Here is a 20,417-nt window from a genome sequence, read left to right as displayed (position 1 = left end):
AGAAGAAATAAATACATTCTTAGAAACATGACTTGCCAACAGTGTTTCAAGAAGAAATGGAAAAATCTAAACAGATCAAAATTGAGTAAAAATATTCTATCTGTAATCAAAAACCTCCCAACGCAGAAAACCCCAGGACCAAATGGCTTCACTATGGAGAATTGTACCTAACACTTAAGTAAGAATTAACACTGGGGTGCCTGGGTGACTCAGTCAGTTAAGCTTCCAGCTTCAGCTCAGGTCATGAACTCACAGTTTGTGAGTTTGAGCCCTACCCTGGGCTCGCTGCTGTCAACACAGAGCCTGTTTTGGATCCTCTGTCTCTTTGCCCTTGTGTGCTCTGTGTCATAAATAATTTTTTTTTTTAAATAAAAGAACACCAATCCTTCTCAATCTCCAAAAAAAAAAAAAAAAAAAAAAAAATTGAGTAGGGAACACTTCCAAACTCATTCTCTGAGGCCAGCATTACGATGATACAAAACTAGATAAAAGCACCACAAGAAAAGTATACACTAATATCTCTGATGAGTACAGATACAAAATTTCTCAAACTATGAGCAAACCAAATTCACGAACACTTAAAAAGGATTATACATCACAACCAAGTTGGAATTGAAAGCTTTTCCTCTAAGATCAGGAAGAAGACAAGGATGCCTGCCAGCATTACTGTTCTTTAATAAGCTAGAGCAATGAAGACAAAGAATCAGAGGGCATCTAAATTGGAAAGGAAGAAGTAATATTGTTGCTATTTGTAGACGATATGAACGTACGCATGCACACACACACAGACACACACACTTACACTGAGAGAATATCCCAAACTCTCAACTAAAAATGCGTTGTAACTAATTAACAATTTCAGTAAAGTTACAGGTTACAAAATCAACATGCAGAAATCAGGTGCATTTTTTACACTAATGATGAAACATGTGAAAAAATCCAATTTATAATAACACCAGAAACAAAAAAATTCTTAGGAATAAATTTAACCAAGGAAATGAAATGTCTGTACAACAAAACTCCAAGACTTTGCTGAAAGAAATCAAAACACAAACAAATGGAAATGCATTCTCTGTTCATGGATCTGAATAATACTATTAAAATATCCATACTCCCCAAAATCATCTACAGATTCAGTGCAATCCTCATCAAAATATAAAGGCTCTTTTTTTTTTTTTTTTTTTTTTTTACAGAAATGGGAGAAACACTCCTAAAATTTGTACTGAACCACAACAGCCAAAATATCTAAAGCAATCCCAAGGTAAAAGAACAAAACCAGAGGTATCACACAGATTTCAAACAATACTTCAAAGCTATAGTATTAAAAACAGTATCGTACTGGCACAAAAACAGACACAGAGCCCAACGGAACAGAATAGACAGCCCAAAATTAAATTCCTGCATATACAATCTACTCAAATTTGACCGGAGGGCCCAGAACACTCCATGAGGAAAAGAGTCTCTTTAACAAATAGTTTTAAGAAAATGGATAAGCGCATGCAGAAGAATACTAAATCGACACTTTTCCAAAGACAACATGCAAATAGCCAACCAATACATTAAAAGATGCTCAACATCACTCACCATCAGGGAAATGCAGATCAACACCGCTATGAGATACCACCTCAGTTATGGTGGCTGTTGTCAAAAGGGAAGAAATAGGTGTTGGCGAGGCTGTGGAGAAGAAGAAGGTTTGTTCTGTTGATGCGAATGTAAATTGGTGCAGGCACTATAGAAAAACAGCATGGAGTTTCCTCAAAAAATTAAAAATAAAACTACCATATGATTCAACAATTACCTTTCTGGGTATGTGTCCAAAAAAACAAACCCACTAATTTAGACAGATGTATGCACCCCTCTGTTTATGGCATCATTATTTGGAATAGCCAGATATGGTTATAACCTACACAACCTAAGTGTCTGTTGATAGACGTGTAAAAAACAGAAACAAAACAGCAAAATGATAGGCATACAAACAGTCTTGCTATTTGGAATAACATGGATGGAATTTGAGCACAGTGTGCTAAGTGAGATCAGTCAAGAAAGACCACTACTGTATGATATCACTTACATGTGGAATTTTAAAAAGCCAAACTTGTCAAAACAGTAAAATGGTGGTTATCAGAGGATGAAATGAAGGGTAGTAAGACAAATGTTAAGGGTACAAATTTAATGAGAGTAGTAGTAAATAAGGCATAGAGAACCAATGCACAGTGAAACGAATATAGACAACAATCTTGTAGTATGATCAAACTTGCTAAGAGTCTCGAACTTGATTATTTCAACCTTTAAAAAAGGGTAATTATGTAATATGATAGAGGTGATAATTATTATTACAATGGCAGTCAAATTACAGTATGTAAATATATCACATTAACATGTTGTACACCTTAAATTTACACAATGTATGTCAACATACTAAAAAAACATATTAAGGTTTTTTTTTTTTAATATGTAAAAAAACACATTGCATTGTAGTTAAGAGCAAATAGGCATTGGCTTCGATAGCCTTGGTTTGAATTCTGGCTCCAGTAGTGCCTAACAGTGTCCTGGTTATTAACCCCCATAAGTTTCATTATCCTAACTTATAAGTAAGAATAAAACAATACCCACCTCACAGCACTGTTAAGGAGCTTAATGAGAGAAATCCATGCATAGTGCTTACCTCAGTTGCCTGCACATAGTTGGGGTAAATAAATGTTGGCTATTAGTATTAAATAACCTATATACGTATATACAAGACAACACATGAAAGGAAGAGAGTTTATATGCAACACTTTCATGTCCAGAAAAAGGAAGTGTCCTACAAGTTAAGAAAAATACACAGATGAGGAAAAAGACTTATGGGAAAATGAGCAAAAAAAGAAAAAGAAAAGCAATATACGAAAGATTAAAAAGAGAAATGAGCTTATCAAAAGATACTCAAACTATTAATACAGATTCTCCCTCATCAGTTTGATAAAATCAATAGTTTGGCAATACTATTGGTGAAATATAAGGAAAATACAATATGATTAAACCTTAGTTAATTTGAAAATACGTATATGCACTCTCTAGAAAACTCTACGTGTGGACCTTAGAGAAAACATTGCCCATGTACATGTAAAAAGATCTTTGTAGGAATATTTGTAATAGCAAATATTTGGAACAATTTTGCGTAAGATAAATGCCCAGCAAAATGTGGTTTATGCTTATGAAAATCTTATACATAATTTTCCCTTGCAAACTGAATTTGTGTGAAGTTCAAAAATTCCAATGAGAAGCATGTTGTTTGCTCACATAGTTTTCCCATCATATCTTAAAAATTCGTAGAGGAAAAATGGTAAAAACGGTATGAAGATCTTTGAATAGGGATATGTTATACTTGTGTAACTAGAGTTAATATCCAATTTTTTTTTGCCTAATAAAACATACTTTTCCTTGAGATTATATCTACATATATGTGTATTTATGTCACATCTATATATGTGCACATGGGTGTTTGTGTATATATAAAACTTTACCCTGAGAAAAATTTTATATATAGCTATACTCTAATCAAAAATTTTATTTTATTATTTTTTTTTTTTAATTTTTTTTTCAATGTTTTTTATTTATTTTTGGGACAGAGAGACACAGAGCATGAACGGGGGAGGGGCAGAGAGAGAGGGAGACACAGAATTGGAAACAGGCTCCAGGCTCCGAGCTGTCAGCACAGAGCCCGACGCGGGGCTCGAACTCACAGACGCAAGATCGTGACCTGGCTGAAGTCGGCCGCTTAACCGACTGCGCCACCCAGGCGCCCCTCTAATCAAAAATTTTAAGCATTTAATTTTATAAACCTTATTTTCCTCAGATATAGAAATTATGTTATTTTCCCCTTGATTTTATTAATAAAATTTCAGAAGCTATGTAGGAAACGGGTTCCTAAAGTAAGTATTTTATTTATAATATCTACATAAAATCATTTTAAAATGGCATTTCTAATTTGAATATTTGAAAAAAATATTTTGTTACAGTTAAAATAATCTGAATTCTCAATGAATTTTCAGATCAAATGTGTCTATTTAAATGTGTAGATTAAGGGGCGCCTGGGTGGCGCAGTCGGTTAAGCGTCCGACTTCAGCCAGGTCACGATCTCGCGGTCCGTGAGTTCGAGCCCCGCGTCAGGCTCTGGGCTGATGGCTCGGAGCCTGGAGCCTGTTTCCAATTCTGTGTCTCCCTCTCTCTCTGCCCCTCCCCCGTTCATGCTCTGTCTCTCTCTGTCCCAAAAATAAATAAAAAAAACGTTGAAAAAAAAAAAAAAAAAAAAAAATTAAATGTGTAGATTAAAATTTGTACCTGAATAAAGTAAGGGGTGTTAAAGTGAAATATAAAATAGAAACCACACTTGAGAATTCCCTGGCAGAAAAAAATCATTCAAGCCACATAAACACTTTAAGACTAAATGTAGCCCTTTTCATGAGTATAAGCAAACCTTAACTTGGGATATTTCTTGTAAATACCCCTGATAATCATAAAAAAAATCCTTATGTCATCATCTTAAAACTGGTATGAGATAATCACTTGTAACCAATCACCTGCCACCTGGAAACCCCCATTATAATAACCAACCACTATTAAAGTCAACAACTTCTTCATTTTACTTTAGAAGCCATTCTGTAACTTCATGTCCCTGAGTTTTATAGTAGTAAGTCCTTGGGGTGCCTGGGTGGCTCAGTCAGTTGAGCATCTGACTTCGGCTCAGGTCATGATCTCACAGCTCATAGGTTGGAGCACTGCATTGGGCTCTGTGCTGACAGGTCGGAGCCTGGAGCCTGCTTCAGAGTCTGTGTCTTCCTCTCTCTCTGCCCCTAACCCACTTGCATTCTGTCTCTGTCTCTCTCAAAAATAAATAAACATTAAAAAATTAAAAAAAAACATTTATATTAGTAAGTCCTTGAATTTGAGGATTCCCAGTTTAAAAACTGTTCTTATATTCCCAATAAACTTATTAAGGATTATTTATCGATGTGGTGGTTTAAATTTGGTTATTTCTGGATTTTTGGCAAATGGAACCAGAAAAAGATGAAAGGGAGACCGACTTTAACTCCTTAGGATCTATACAGTCACAGTAGTTTGCTCCAGGGAGCTAAGTCAAGCAGTAGAAATCCTTACATATGAACAGTTTGGTACAAGCTTTTAATTTTTTCCCATCACTTTATTATTAGCATTGTCCTATGACTCTAGACTTGAGTTTTTTTTCCAGTGGATTATCCAAAACATTTTAAGAATAAATCCTTAAGGTGCACAGACTGATAATACTGAAATATATTTCAATATACTGGTAATAATGAAATATTGTTTCTCTTATGTTACCCTTTTCAGGCCCTCATGACATGACTGAATCTCAAGGAACTCTAATAATTAACCAAATTTCAGTGTTTTCAAACTATGTATCATGGATCCCCCAAATTTAGTGGTAGTATATGGTGTATACATGTGTTCGGCTTGGTTGGAGAGGGGAGAGCGGAGAGGGGAGTGCTGATACTGCATAGTGCTGATAGTGGCTTTTTCTCTTGTATGCACTAGGCTTCCAGGCAAGTTTGTTTGGGTTATTGGCTGGTTTTCTCCAGAAAGGGTTTCATAAAGGATTGCTAAATAGAATAAATTGAAAACTATTTGTTGACATATTAGACGAAGGGTTAGTATCCAAAATCTACAAAGAACTTATCAAACTTAGCACCCAAAAGACAAATAATCCAATGAAGAAATGAGCAAAAGACATGAACAGACACTTTTCCGAAGAAGACATTGAGAGGGCTAACAGACACATGAAAAGATGCTCAACATCTCATCTTCAGGGAAATAGAAGTCAAAACCACAATGAGATACCACATAACATCTGTCAGAATGGGTAAAATGAACAGCTCAGGAAACAACAGATGTTGGCAAGGATGCGGAGAGAGGGGAACAGTTTTGCATGGCTGGTGGGAATGCAAACTGGTGCAGCCACTCTGGAAAACAGTATGGAGTTCCTCAAAAAATTAAAAATACAACTACTCTATGACCCAGCAAGTGCACGACCAGCTATTAACCCAAAGGATACAAAAATGCTGATTTGAAGGGGCACATGCACCCTTTCAACAGCAGCACTATCAACAAAAGCCAAATTATGGAAAGAGTCCAGATGTCCATCGACTGATGAATGGATAAAGAAGATCTACATAGAATGAATATTACTGAGTAATAGAACATTACTCGGAAATTAGAAAGAATGAAACCTTGCCATTTACAACATTGATGGAACTAGAGTATATTATACTAAGCAAAATAAGTCAGAGAAAGATAAATATGATTTCACTCGTGGAACTTAAGAAACAAAACAGGTGAACATAGGGGAAGGAAAGGAAAAGTAAGATAAAAAGAGAGAGGCAGGCAAACGACAAGAGACTTAAGTAGAACAAACTGAGGATTGCTGGAGGAGTGTTGGGTCAGCGAATGGGCCAAATGGGTGATGGGCATCAAGGAGGGCACTTGTTGGGATGAGCCCTGGGCATTATAGCTAAGTGATGAATCACTAAATTCTATTCCTGAAATCATTACTACACTATATGTTAACTAACTTGGATTTTAATAAAATTTAAAATTAAAAAAAAAAAAAAGAAAGAAAGAAAACACTTTGTATAGAGAAGTTATTGTAAGCATAAATGCCTAACTGGAGAAGTCAGGCATCTTTTGTTTACCAGAAATTGGATAATAGGGTCATGAAAGACTCAAATATTTTACAGTTATTAATCAGTACTTTGATCTAATGGTTTTGAAAATAAAGTGGAAATATTTACTCTGCAGAATTTTCCTTGACTTCCTCCACTTAATTGCATACACATAGGCAGATAATATTCTTTGAGTTTTCACAGTTTGGAGTAGAAGACATTAGAGACCCTGTACAAGATACTAATGTTGGGTTGTACATTTGTAGCAGTAGAAATGAATACAAGGAAACCTGAGTAAAGTTGAACAAATTGAGGAATTTCTGGGCTAAAATTATTCGCCTCTTCATTTTTTTAATCCATTAGTCATTTGGGCAGAATACATAATAAATATATTTCCAGAATTGATGAGTTCTTAAATCTTAACATTAGTCCATGTCAAAAATGTTTTTTTAACACGGTTAAGAATTTTCTTATAAAGGTGGAAAGCTCCCCTCATTTTCTTAATCTCTGGCTTCTTTCAGTATGGTATGAAAATATTCATCCTGCTGCAAGCAGACATTAGGTACAGAATTTTGTGTTCATTCTTAAAATGTAAATTTCACTAAATTAAGATGCTGCTGAATTTGTCAGTGTGTTTTATTATAATGTGCATGTTTTCTTTTGTAAAATTTGTAATTGAATAACAAAATTTCCGAGTGACACAATGCCTGATCTTAATGAACATTTCTTTAAACAAGGTAATCTATGAAACAGCACATTAGTTAGAAGTCAGGCAGAAAAAAAACTATGCACGCAGGCACTCGTTGTGAACTGGGGGGGAACTCACTGTAAATACAGCCTAATTTTCCGTGATTGCTGATGAAGTTTGTCCCTGTGACTAGAACTAGTACATCTCTTCATGTATAACATGAAATGGCATAACTGATTATGAGAGCCATGTAAATCATATGTGCTAAGAAATTAAAGTCCTGGAACTTAACACTTCGAGTTGACCCTTCAAAATCTCGCAATTTCAGGCAAATACCAAAGAATGGTAATTTTGTGTTGGATAATAAAAATAAGTCCTATCTACCTCTGTGTACAGTTGCAACTTAACGATTCTGGAACAGAACACATCGTGTTCAGATCCAGAAAAATTAATAGATTTTATCCGCATGTATTTCTACTGTTTCCTTGACAACTACTATAGATGCTGCTATCACCATGGGGATGGTTCTTCTAAATGAAGCAGCAACATCCAAGGGAGATGTTGGAAAAAGACGGAGTAAGTCTCTGTTGCTATTTTTGTAGTTTTGCTTTAGTCTTAAGGTTCATTTAAATAAAATGGGACATGTATAAAAGTCCTTAGAAAACAAATTTCTAAAGAAATGTTCTGATTTAAGTGTTTTTGGAGGGCTTTTCTGTTTTGTTTTTGTTTGTTTTTTGGGTTTTGTTTTGTTGTTGTTTTACTTTTTTTTTTTTTTTTTTTTTTTGGATGTGTGTGTACAAATACTTAAAAATATATTTCTTCCAAAATGGGTGTGGGCGATTCTCTGTGGAATTGCATATAAAGGAAAGCTGTTACCCTTGTCAGGGCTGCTCTGACCCATGTCTACTGAAGCTGAGTCCCCGTAGTAATGTCCACACTACAGAGTGACATAAAATTCTCTGTTCAGAGTCTTCAGAGACTTTATTGATTAAGGCTGTGTTCCTTTTACCCCAAGAATCAGGCATACATTCAAGGACTCTGTTTTCACATGGGTTTTGTACAATGAAATATAATACCTTTCCATTACCTCCAAACCTCTTTTGATCAACGTTTGAAAAAGGGGTGATAACCTGTTGACAGTGTCTCTTCCAGGTTCTTTGCCTTTCCCATTGGTATTCCAAGATTTAGAACTGTACGGATTTCCAGCATTCTGTTTATAAGCAAGTTAACTAGGTTTTATCCTTTCTTCCTTCCTTCCTTCCTTCTTCTTTCATTTATTTTTTTTATCCTTTGATAGAACTATTCCTTTCGGGGGGTTGTAGAAAAAAATACATTTTTATTAAGTAATAGATTTTGGCTAGACAAAGGAAGAACATATGAAAAAAATCTACCCTCAGGAGCATAGGTTAGGAACGAAGAGAGGGCCTTAAAATTTCCTGCCACAAACCTTTTTACAGTATTATCAGATCCCTATATAATTTTATGATTAAACCCATAATTAAAATTTTTCCCAATACTCTGCATTTCTGGAAACTTTTTACACCCTGAATTTATTTATAGGTATCCAAGAGACACATAATTTATCTTAGTTTAAAATAAAAATCTAGAATTATTTTCTTCTTGTAAGTATCACCTATGGTGACATGTATATAAATAAATCATCGTGATTTCTAAATAGTTGTCTTAAGTGTTAAAATATTTTGGATGTAATTTACAGTTTAGTCTGTCCTTTGTTTTCCCATGATTTACTATTGTAAAGAAACTACTCAAGACTCTAATGCATAAGTAATGTGCAGAATGTCATTTTATGATATATCTATCAAACAATATGATGCTCTTGGAAATGACAGATAATGTTTATGTTATTTATTATATGTCCTGTCTTATTAAAGTAGGTAATGGTAAGAAACACATAGATTTTTAATCTTACAACATCTGTGAAGTTTATAAAATCAGTACTTCCAACTTTCCTCTTGGTAGAAATTTCTCTGCATATCACTCCAGCCCCAGCACTGTCAAACTATTTATTCATGTGTAGTTTGAGAGGAAGAGACATGGCAAATATATTTTACAATTATTCCTTTTTGATATATCATAATACAATGGCTGTGATTGTAATTGCTCAGGTCAGAATGATTGTGCCATAGCATTTTCTCACAAGTCTGTTAACTTGTCTGGGCTGCAGTGGTTAATTCAGTAATTACTACCTCCTCACTAGTACTCACTCAGTTCTGCTCCCTTCCCTATATACGAGGACTTGACTAATACTATTTTGTTCCACTGCGCAGAATCAAGTAAATATATTGTTTTACTTGATCATGTACTTTGAGCTTCATTGCCCATGGAGCACGACCAAAGTGGCAAAGGGAATAAAAGGGTTTTACTTAGCTTCTAAAAAGTAGAAAAAAAAAGAAAGAAAGAAAGAAAGAAAGAAAGAAAGAAAGAAAGAAAGAAAGAAAGAAAGAAAGAAAGAAAGAAAGAAAGAAAGAAAGAAAGAAAAGAAAAGAAAAGAAAAGAAAAGAAAAGAAAAGAAAGGAAGGATGAAGTGTTTGATAAAAATACCAAACGTGGTGAGGTATGAAATAAAGCATCACGTAATTAATTAAGGGTTTAGTAACATTGTTATAAGCAGGGATGTTTTAACATTGTTACATCTAGTGCCTGGTGTCTGTCATAGTTGGATAGTCCACACATTTTTAAAAAGATGTTTTTTTCATTTTGAGGTATTCAACCAGATTTTTACTTTATCTTCTGCCAATATTCATTTGAAGTTCAACTGCATGAACTTTGTCTGAAATGAAATGTCACAGAGGCTGCAATTGAATGCTTTTAAGCGCTTATGACTTTCAACAATTTGTACTCAAAACTGATTGATATTCCTGTAGAATTGAATGAAAACTGACAGATTTCTAGACCATTTTTTGACAGTATCATACCTTACCTACTGCTTGATTTCCAGGATTGTAATTAAACCTGGTCTCAGACCTGCTAGAATACTTTTAAATGTATTTTATCATTATGGAAGTATATAGAACTGCTAACTTTTCCTTGTTCTCCTGTGCCTTAGTATTTCATTTCTTTACTCCTCTTTCTTTTATAATTATTTCAGATTTTTTTCAATATTTTCTAAGAATTACCTGAAACTAATGAAAGTATACAAGTATTGTGCAAATGTTTGATTCTTAAGACATGCTTAGATTTTTCTTAAGAGCTAACTCCAATTTCTACTTATTTATGGCATAGATTTAAGTCAGTTTCAATTTTTTTAAATGTATTTAAGTTTTTCATAATTCTAAACATGTCTGCATTTAATTGGCTCAGATTTTTAACAAGTATTTTAATTTTATGAACATATATTTTACTAATAGAAATAAATTTTGTTTAAATACCCAATATATTTTCATATGTATTCCCATTGCATATGTTACAGATATTATTACTCTTTTAGAGTAAAATCTTCCTAACCATAACAGAAAGAAAAGAAAACAAAAAAGTATTTTCCCTATTGTCAACTTGCCTGGTTTAAAGTGGTAGGGGAAACCTAGACCACAGCACCTCTTACTGTAATACTGGCCTTCCCTACCTTCGTGAAAACAAACAACTCTTTGACACAATGACCTACAATGTGGGGGGGGGATGTCCCCACTTTGGCTTTCCAGAATCCACGTTACTTTGTTCCTGAAGCCCACTTTGGCTTTCCAGAATCCACATTACTTTGCTCCTGAAGCCTTTATTCTTAACTTTTTGTCCACCAGGATGACTATTTCTAAGTAACAGGCTTTTACCGAAGCAGTAATCTAGTCAATCTAAAATAACATTTCCTTGTAAATATTGCATGGCACCTGAAAAAAGTAAAATTATAGTTACTTTTCTGATAATGCAAATGTCTATGCTAATATAGCCAATGCTTTATAATGCAGGGGCTGATAATCATGTTTGTGGTTTTCACATATTTTGTCTTGTTTTGATCCCTCTGGGGCATTTTAGTACTCGTAGGAACTCTCTAAGAGAAGAAAACCACCAGAAGACTTAGATCAGTCACTTTTGTTGTTTTCATACCCCAAATAGTCCATTTTCATTGAGAAGAATGTGGAAAATAATGAATGCATTGTATTTTGGATTATCTGGTTTGTTGTGCCTGTATGTGCCATGAACTATTAAAATGTAAGTATACTGTTATTAATTGAATGCATTTCAAAAACATGCATTTGGGTTGCATGTGTCTAGACCCTAATAGCATTGTCTGTCTCTTTCTAGTAATTTGCCTAGTGGGATTAGGCCTGGTGGTCTTCTTCTTCAGTTTTCTACTTTCAATATTTCGTTCCAAATACCATGGCTATCCTTACAGGTAATATCATTATATTAATGTGTGTGTTTGTGTTTTTAACTAATAAACAGAATTTCCGTGGGTAATACATATTTAAAGGCTAACATAAAGTAGCTAACTCATTTGCCAGGTGACTTTAAACTCAGTTAAGCAAGTTTTTGAGCACCTGCCATGTGTTCAGCTTGGACTTTGCAGAGGACTTAGTAGGCACAGGCCCTGTTCCCAGGCAGGGTATCGTTTCATTTTGGAGATACGTATTACATATGTATTATGTATGTACATATAATAAAATGGGTTTAGCTTTGTGGAATTCATCAGAATTTCTCTCTCTTGTTTTGTCTGTCCATCTGATCATTCACATGCAGATTCTCTGGCTTCTTCAGGTTCATATAGGATACATGTTTCCTTCATTTTATTTCTAGCATCTCTCAGAGCTAACAAAATACAGTGTAGGAAAGCAGTATGAACCCGAAAAGATACCCAGTTTACATTTGACAGGTGTTATTCCTTTATTAGTCTAGCACATGGATTTATGCTACAGTTACCTTAGTTGTGGTAGATCCTGCTTTGGGTTTTGTTTTTCTTGCCCTGCATCATTTTCCTTTTGAATAAGCTTTTATTTTTTTCTCAGAAATTTTAATCAGCTCTCTTGTGAATGATCATGGTAATAAGCAGCTGATACACATCACAAGAGCAAGTTTTGCTAAAAGGACTGCAGAGATTACATGCCAAAGATTTGGACACACCCTGAGCTAAATCCTAAAAACCTGACAGTCCAGGGGAAAAAATATCTATTTGTACAACTAGTTCACTGGAGGAAAAAATAAAGGTGATAGCAGAAGCAAGAGTGACAGAGGTAATAAATGAAAGAATGAAAGAGAGAAATAATCCTAAGAAGAGTAGAAATGTAAGATGTTGATAAGGAAGTAAAAGAAATTTCCTCCCACTGAATTGTCGCGTGTGAGAAGCTTGGTCAGTTATGAACCTAACATAGCACCACGTTCTCAAACGGCTTCCATTCCCCGAAGGGTGTGTCTGTGGCACAAGCATTGTAGTACTTGATTTAAAAGAAAAAAAAAATCAACTTGCTCTTCTCCACAAAAGCAGTTTGTAAGGAACGAGAGAATGAGATATAGGACACCATCATCAGAGGAAAAGGAAAACATGCGCAACAGTCCCGAAGGCATGTGCTGGTCTGAGAACTTACGGAAAGACACTTGTGGCTATCCGTCTTCACAGAGAGTGAGGCCCTGCGTTTAACCCTGAGGACCCAGGGCTAACTTAATGTACTTATTTGTGGCAGACATACATTGAAGTGGGCTTGCAAAAGAAAAGGAGAATGAGTTCTCATCCAAGACCAGATCCTTGACTTTGAGAGGAACTGCAAGGACAAGTACACCTTTTTCCTTTAAAACGAATGAAAAAACTGCCCACTGCTTGCCTACCGCGGATAATACCTGTCCTGTGGATAAAACTGTTAAGCTCTCCCTTCGTGAAAATGCACATTTGAACATAACAGCATACACTAATTTAAAAATCACCTTTAGCCAGGGACGTCAGTTCTGGTTCTCCCTTTTAATTACAATGGCTGAGAATTATAACTTTTGTATCAAAAAAATACCACTGATAGTTTAGAGGTAATTCTGAACACAGTTCTGAATTTTTATTAGTTCCTCATAATTTTGAATTCTGTTTAATCTACAGTCTTTCATTTCTTCTGTATGTAGTCATCTTTACGTGTTTTATTTCTGTTTTGACTTCAATCTTAAACGTCACAAAATCTTAAACCCTTACACCCTTCATGATATTTTCTCAGTACTTCACGCTGTTATTTTTGTTGATCTTTCTAACTTTTGAAGGGGATAGGATCTGCATGAAATATTTATCCTGTTTCCTTCAATCTGTCCCACATTTTAGTCTTAGGGGTTTTTTTGTTGTTGTTTTTCTACAGTATCAGTAGGTTTCACACCATCACTAACTCTCCTAGGTTCTCTGTTAGGTTTCAGTAAGCAAACTTCCTGGATTTAAATTCCTGATCTGTTACTGGATGTGTGACCTTGGACAAGTTACTGGACTCTTCTGAACACTGGTTTTCTCATTTGTAAATGGAAAAAAAATTTACATGCTTCATAAGACTCTTGTCAGGATTACGTGAGAGAATGCATGTAGATTACTTAACACATTACCGAATACATGGTAAATGCCACATAGTATTAATTACTCAATAACTAAGTTGCTAATTATCAGTATTAATCAATAACTAAGTTGCTAATTATCATCATTAATTCAGATGTAAATATTTCAAACTCATTTGTATTTAATCTCCTTTCCTAAGCAGGATTTTCTTTACACTGAAGATTAAGTAACTGTTTTATATTTGCATGATTCAGTTGAGTGAAGAACAGATTTTCCCTGAACCTTTTGACGAACTTAATTGGACTCCTGAGTCCCTTGAAACTACCAGTGAAATATCAAGATTATTAAGAATTTGGTCTAATTACCATCTGAGCCGTGGTTCAGAAAGGAAATTTTATTCCAGGGGTAGCAATGAATTCCTTCTGTATATTAAATAAAGATTAACTTTAGGCTTGTCCCATCTTCAAAGAAAAGCAAAGAACTAGTAGTGATACACGATAGTCTTCAGTAATGGGTAATTTCCCATTATTTTTCAGGGACACACTTTGACCTACAAAAAATCAAAAAATTTCCATAAAAGTACTTATGACCCATGTCTCTCATTTAGTAAAAAACTAAAATGAACCATTCTCTGTTAATTACCACTTTGCTTCCTGTTTATAAAACTCTTTAGAGAGAGAGAGTGGCAGAATGGACAGATAATATTTACAGTCAGAAGAGTGGAGTTCAAGTTTAATGTATATTATAGTGATTGAGAGCTCTAACTCTGCAGTCACACAGATCGGAGTTTGAATCTTAGACCCTCTCTTCACTAACTTTGAGACTTGGAGTTAGTCACTTAAGTTCTTGGTCTTATTTTTCTTCATTTCTAAAATAGTGTTTTAGTTTCTTTATGGGGTTTGGAGACAGGCTCAGTTGTTAGGTTTGTGTCACGTTAATGCTGTATCGTTTGCCAAGATACTTAACTCTGCTGAGCTTCTTTCTTCATTGGTAAACTTGGTCGAACACCTGTCTCAGAATGTTGTGGGGAAAAATTATATAATTCGTAGAGCCTGAAATGTAGGCTTCTCGATAAATATTACTTCGCCTACGTCTTACCTTTACAATAACTTCAGCATTTTACCTCATTACATTTGTGTTCAGCATTTTACTTCATTACCTTTTTCACTAAGTATTCATACAGAACTGTTTCATGTATTCAAGTCATTTTCATTCTCTAATACTGTATGGTATTATAGAGAGAAGTCCTTGAAAATACCTTTTTTGTATCTCCAAAGTGCTGTGCACATAGTAGGTGCTCTTCATATTAGTTGAACGTTGAACTCAAAAACATTTTTTATTTATTCCTCATCTAAATGCAATAGGAACCGTTAAGATAGAAAAGTAGTGGGGAAAAAAGAGTACTGGGTTTGCCACATTGCACAACTCCAGAAGGTGGAATTCACATCAAATGACACCCCGTGGAGTTGTCAGGGTATTCCACACACCTAAAGGGATGTGTGGTGTGTTGAAAGATAATTATTTCAGAAACCAGAGCTATAAAGATACTTATTGCAAACTCAGATTGATTCTTAGCTGGCTGACATCAAATATTAAAAATCTATTATTAATTAAAGTTGCATATAATGGACATAGAAACTATCTTCTATTGTTTTTTTAAAAAAATACTTGTATTTCCTGATGTCCTTGGCTACTTTGAGAGATAATGAGTAACAAAAAATGGCTTTACCTTCAGTAATGGAAAATACACAAATAGCTGGAAATGAGAGCTATTCATATGAATTTTGAGAAAAGTATGATACTGAATAAGTACAGCAGGGCCAAAAAATCCCAGGGTACAGTATTATAGCAGTATCACATTTTCTGTATCTTACATGTGGATCTTTCATCTGTAGAGACCATATTAAATATAGCCTTGAGCCGTACAGATATAAAAATAATATCAAAATGGTGTGGTGATCAGCCCATAATACATGTAACTGCTAAGAATTTCACTGGGATTGTCTTTCTCCTGCTGGGTTCCAGCTTTGAAGAATGACATAAGTGACCAAAGATGTAGAGAGGATTCGGGGAAGAGCTGGAATGCTCTAAAGGCACCATTGTCTGGCCCTTCTCTTGTATAGATAAGGAATACAGTGCTAAATCTTGTAATAATACTGTGCAAATGGAAATTGAATCTTAAGGACTATTTTTTCCATATTGTTGTATTTCATTGTGGTGTATTGGAAAGTGATCTGGACTGAGTGAGAAGATATGATTTGGACCATGGCACTTTAAAACTGTAACCTCAGGCAAGTCTTTTAATCTTCTCTGAGCCTCAGTTTTCCTCATCTTTCAAATAAAGGCCATAATATTTATCTCATGAGTAAGACAAGTTGTAGCAAACTATCGTTTTACAGATGTAAGATAACTTTTAACTGTGAGACCCCACATTCCAGTCGTGGGCTACTGTGCTTAGCGGCTTTACAGACAAGCCCTCAGATACAAATCTCAAGCAATAGACTCTGACCCATGGAATTAACCATCTGACAAGCAGTATATTTTTAAAATACTCCTATATGTGCATACGCACTCCACTCCAAACAAAATGTAATTTCATTTAGTTACCTGTGTTTTATTACTTTAAGGAGGAAAGCAGAACCAAAACAAATGACAGAAATATACTGAACTCTGCCTAGGACAGGTGTAGTCTCAGCCCTTTTTCAACTAATGAAAATGTCAAGATAATAAAATAAAATACAAGTCTCTGAAATATGTACTAAGATTTTTTAATTTTTTAATGTTTATTTATTTTCGAGAGAGAGTGTGTGTGTGAGCAGGGAAGGGTCAGAGAGAGAGGGACACACAGAATCCAAAACAGGCTCCAGGCTCTGCGCTGTCAGCACAGAACCCAACACGGGACTCAAACTCACAAATCGTAAGATCATGACCTGAGCTGAAGTTGGATGCTCAACCGACTGAGCCACCCAGGCGCCCCTCTGTACTAAGATTTTTAATCAACATTTGGTAATTTCAGCAGTAAATACTAGGAACCTCTACATAAGGCCAAAATAATTTTTGTAGAAAATTGTTTTGTTCCTTGACGTTTTGTACTGCACATTCCAAGCCCTTCAACCTCAGAACACATAGTCTGAGCAGACACACACACACAGATAGCTCTCGAGGGTCAGTTCCGTCTTGAAAGTGCATCTTTCTCCACCATCCAGCACCCCACTGAAAACAGGGAAAGCATAGAGAGCTCCCATGGCCTAGAAGACTTTTTGCTTCTTCACCTTTTCCCCAACCTTAGTCCACACACTAACTTTATGTTTTTCCCCAGCAATAGTATCCACATTCCTGATCATGTCTAATCATTAATAATCATGTTAGACAAACTGTTACTAAGTTTCTCTGTGTTCAGGCCATCTAGAGAAGTGGCCTTGGCCGTAGTTAGATTTGACCTCTGGTGCCCTGTGCGACCATAGATACAGAAAGGTTTCCATACTCAAAGATCTCTTCCCTTCTCCTAATAAAGTCCTGAATTTCCTTAGGCCTTGTTTTAGATCGTTTGCTTCAGACTTGAACTTTTTCTGGGTTCAGTAATTTATTATTACAAAGCAAAGAAGCAGGTTAAAGAGGCCTAGCTAACAGCCATAATGTACTTCTCCCTTGCAGTCCCTTAGAACATTTAATATAGAGTAAAGGTTAAAAAAAATCTCACGAATAGGAATCATTGAGTTCCACCAACTACAAGGCCAAACAGGAGTGAAAAATCAAGTAGTGGGCCATCCATGCTCTCTGGAAAGAAGCAAGGCTTTTCCTGTCTTCTCTACCTTTTTTTTTTTTTTTTTTCTAAAACCAAAATGAAGTGTGAGCAACTGCTGATTGAACACATGAATGATTTCTGTAAAGACAGAGTGTCTTGTAATCAGGTCTCCCTGACCTAGTTTGAGAATAGGCAGTTAGTACAGAAGAAAATTGTGTCCACCCGAAGAGCTCAGAGAACTTAACAAGCTCCCAGTTGGACAGAATTCACTCATTTAAGAGCATTGTGTACATGCTGGTTTTTTTTAAACACCAACAAAAGACAGTTTAAGGTAAGTAAAAACAAAATGCACGCCACTGTTTCATCCCTATTTAAATATTTCACAGGAAGAAAAAAGGAATAAACATGCTGTGCATATAATCAATGTCTCCAGTGACCAAAACCAGAGGTCTCTTCTCGTTCTACAACCCACATAATCATTCTAGCACTTTAGTTGACCAGCTCCTCTTTGAAACGTTTTACCTTGGATTTTGTAACATGATACTTTTACACCTTCCTTTTTCCTTCCCAATTATTTCCCACTTCCATACGCAAGTCAGATCCTGAACACCTTTCTCCTGAGATCTAGAACCAGACCTGAATACCACATTACCACCTCACCCCCCACACGGCTAAAGGGCAGCCTCCTCTGTGCTCCAAACCTATTTTCTGCTATTCTCCCCATTTTCCCTAAGACGATGTTCTTCTCACAGTCCTAGAGGAGTCACTCGTCTGGGCCTCCATCACTTTCTGTTCCCCCTGCTGCCCTCTTGATACACGTGGGCCTTTTTCAGACTATCCCCTAAGCTTATCTCCCAATGTATAGTCATTATCTTCTGTAAGCAATCACTTATTCTAGAGTAATACAGAATTAATTTAAGATATGCACAGATTATGTTGCTTTATCAAAATCCATTAATGGATAATAACAAGAAAGAGGGGAAAAGCTAATACATATTCCTTTACATGATCTAGATAAGCAAAAAGATAAAAATTTGAAATTTTTCATAATCAACACCTAGGTTATCGATGTCAATTCTTAGGCTTGTTTATCTTTTGAACCTAAGAAGGGATTATGCCATACGTATTTTATAAGCTACTTTATCCCTCTCATATACATCGTGAATAGATTTTAGTGCCATTAAGTATTCTACAATATGATTTTACTAGTGACATAATAACTCCATTGTATCCATCACCTTAAATTCTTTCAAGTTTGATTCCGTCTGTGTCCTCTATTTCTTCTTATAACACACACAGCCTTCATCATACCCTATGACGTAGTAGTACACGAGTCAGCACCTATTGCCTGTGGACCACATCTGGCCGCCTGGCCATTTTTGTGTGCCATGTAAACTAGGAAGTGTGTTTACAGTTTTAAGTTAAGGGGGGGGGATATCTTGTGACGTGTGAAAATTATTTAAAATTCAAATTTCAGTATCCGTCAAGAGTTTTATCAGTACACAGCCAGATTCATTTGTTTCTATATCGTCTATGGGCTGTATTTGCACTACAACAGCTTAGCTGAGTGGTTTCAACAGAGACTTCTAGACCACAGTGTGTATTCACTTTCTGGGCCTTTTACAAAATGTACGGACTCCTCAGTTAGACATACTGAATACAGCACAATGTTACTGTCATTCTTTGGCACATTTCTGCACTCAGCCCCTTTAGCCTAAGCCACTATCGCTTCATTTAACTTCTTCTCAAAGTCAGAGTTTTGCTTTATATGCTTGTTTTTCAATTCCTCTAACACTTTGACTTGCCATCATATCAAGTATATCACTGTGTTATACTTGATTTTGTCTGGGTCTTACTTTCCTCTGGAAGAGAAATATAATGGCCATGACCTTTAGTCATTACATGTGTTACGACCACTCTTCTATACATGATACTCATATACGATAGGTGGTCAATAAGTCTTTGCAGAATACTGATTGAGATGGACAGTGTTTGGCCCAAATTTGAGAAAATAACTACCATTTTAAACAATGTTTCTCTAGAAAAACTTATTTTGAATTTCAGATAATAACCTTGCTACCAACTTTTAGAACCTTGGTTCTCAGCAAGTCAAGGACTACATTTTTATGTCAATAAAATGTGTGCTAGTGGGAGGGAGTAATTAGGAAAGAGCCGGACCTGGAAGGTGTTTTGAGATTTCCATCCCATCCCTTCTTTGTATACACAGTCTCCTCTGCATCAGTGATGTGCTCTAAACAATAATCAAGTTACACAGACTAGAAGGGAATAGTTGCACCCATTTAAGCTAGAAAAAGGGAGAGTTTCTGGGACCTAACTGTGCTGGTTCTACCCGGCTCTCTAATCCTCCTGTGTAGAACTCACCAGCTTGGCCTCCGACTTCTACTACTACTTGAGTTCGTTGACCATACATACAGTCACTTCAAAGCCGGTCACAGTAGTCAGTGTCTGTCACACACGTGCCGACTACCATGAACTGTGAGGAAAACCATTCATGACAGGGTGGAGGAGAGTCTAGACAGAAGTTGTTGGTGGCACCCAAGGCAGCTGCTCCCTCTCTCAGGAAAGCAGCCACAGCCCTGAAAAATACATTTCAAGTAAGAGGAGGCTATTCTGGTTTGCTAGTCAACAGTTTTCGTATTACACAAGTATTTAATACCTTTTTACAGTAAGCATTATTGGAAAGATAATATCGAAGCATTATTAGAAACATAAATATATGAGAACTGTTATGCCCTAAGATTACTAGACAGGTAAATGAAAAGAAAAAAAAATCTTGTCAGAACTTGATGTGTAAGACTGAGGGACAAGTCCCGAGTGGTGAAATCC

The 20,417-nt window shown here is 35.7% G+C and overlaps 1 protein-coding gene across 7 annotated transcripts in view; it reads left to right on the top strand.

The window, feature by feature from the left end:
* Window positions 1-20,417, top strand: part of TUSC3 (tumor suppressor candidate 3) — a 305,126-nt gene that overhangs the window by 262,904 nt on the left and 21,805 nt on the right. For 4 of the 7 annotated variants that reach the window (XM_058720115.1, XM_058720111.1, XM_058720108.1 and 1 more), the window contains 2 exons: window positions 7,864-7,938; window positions 11,620-11,710. In XM_058720115.1, the coding sequence (XP_058576098.1) occupies window positions 7,864-7,938; window positions 11,620-11,710 (166 nt within the window). Of the gene's footprint in view, window positions 1-7,863; window positions 7,939-11,349; window positions 11,385-11,619; window positions 11,711-16,055; window positions 16,117-20,417 lie in introns of those variants that run through there. The other 3 variants (XM_058720110.1, XM_058720112.1, XM_058720113.1) reach the window with 3 other exon arrangements.

This window comes from Neofelis nebulosa, chromosome 3 (genome assembly GCF_028018385.1).
Source record: "Neofelis nebulosa isolate mNeoNeb1 chromosome 3, mNeoNeb1.pri, whole genome shotgun sequence".
NCBI lineage: Eukaryota > Metazoa > Chordata > Mammalia > Carnivora > Felidae > Neofelis > Neofelis nebulosa.
The sequence above is the reverse complement of the archived record's forward strand: the minus strand, read 5'-3'. Positions and strand labels throughout refer to the sequence as shown.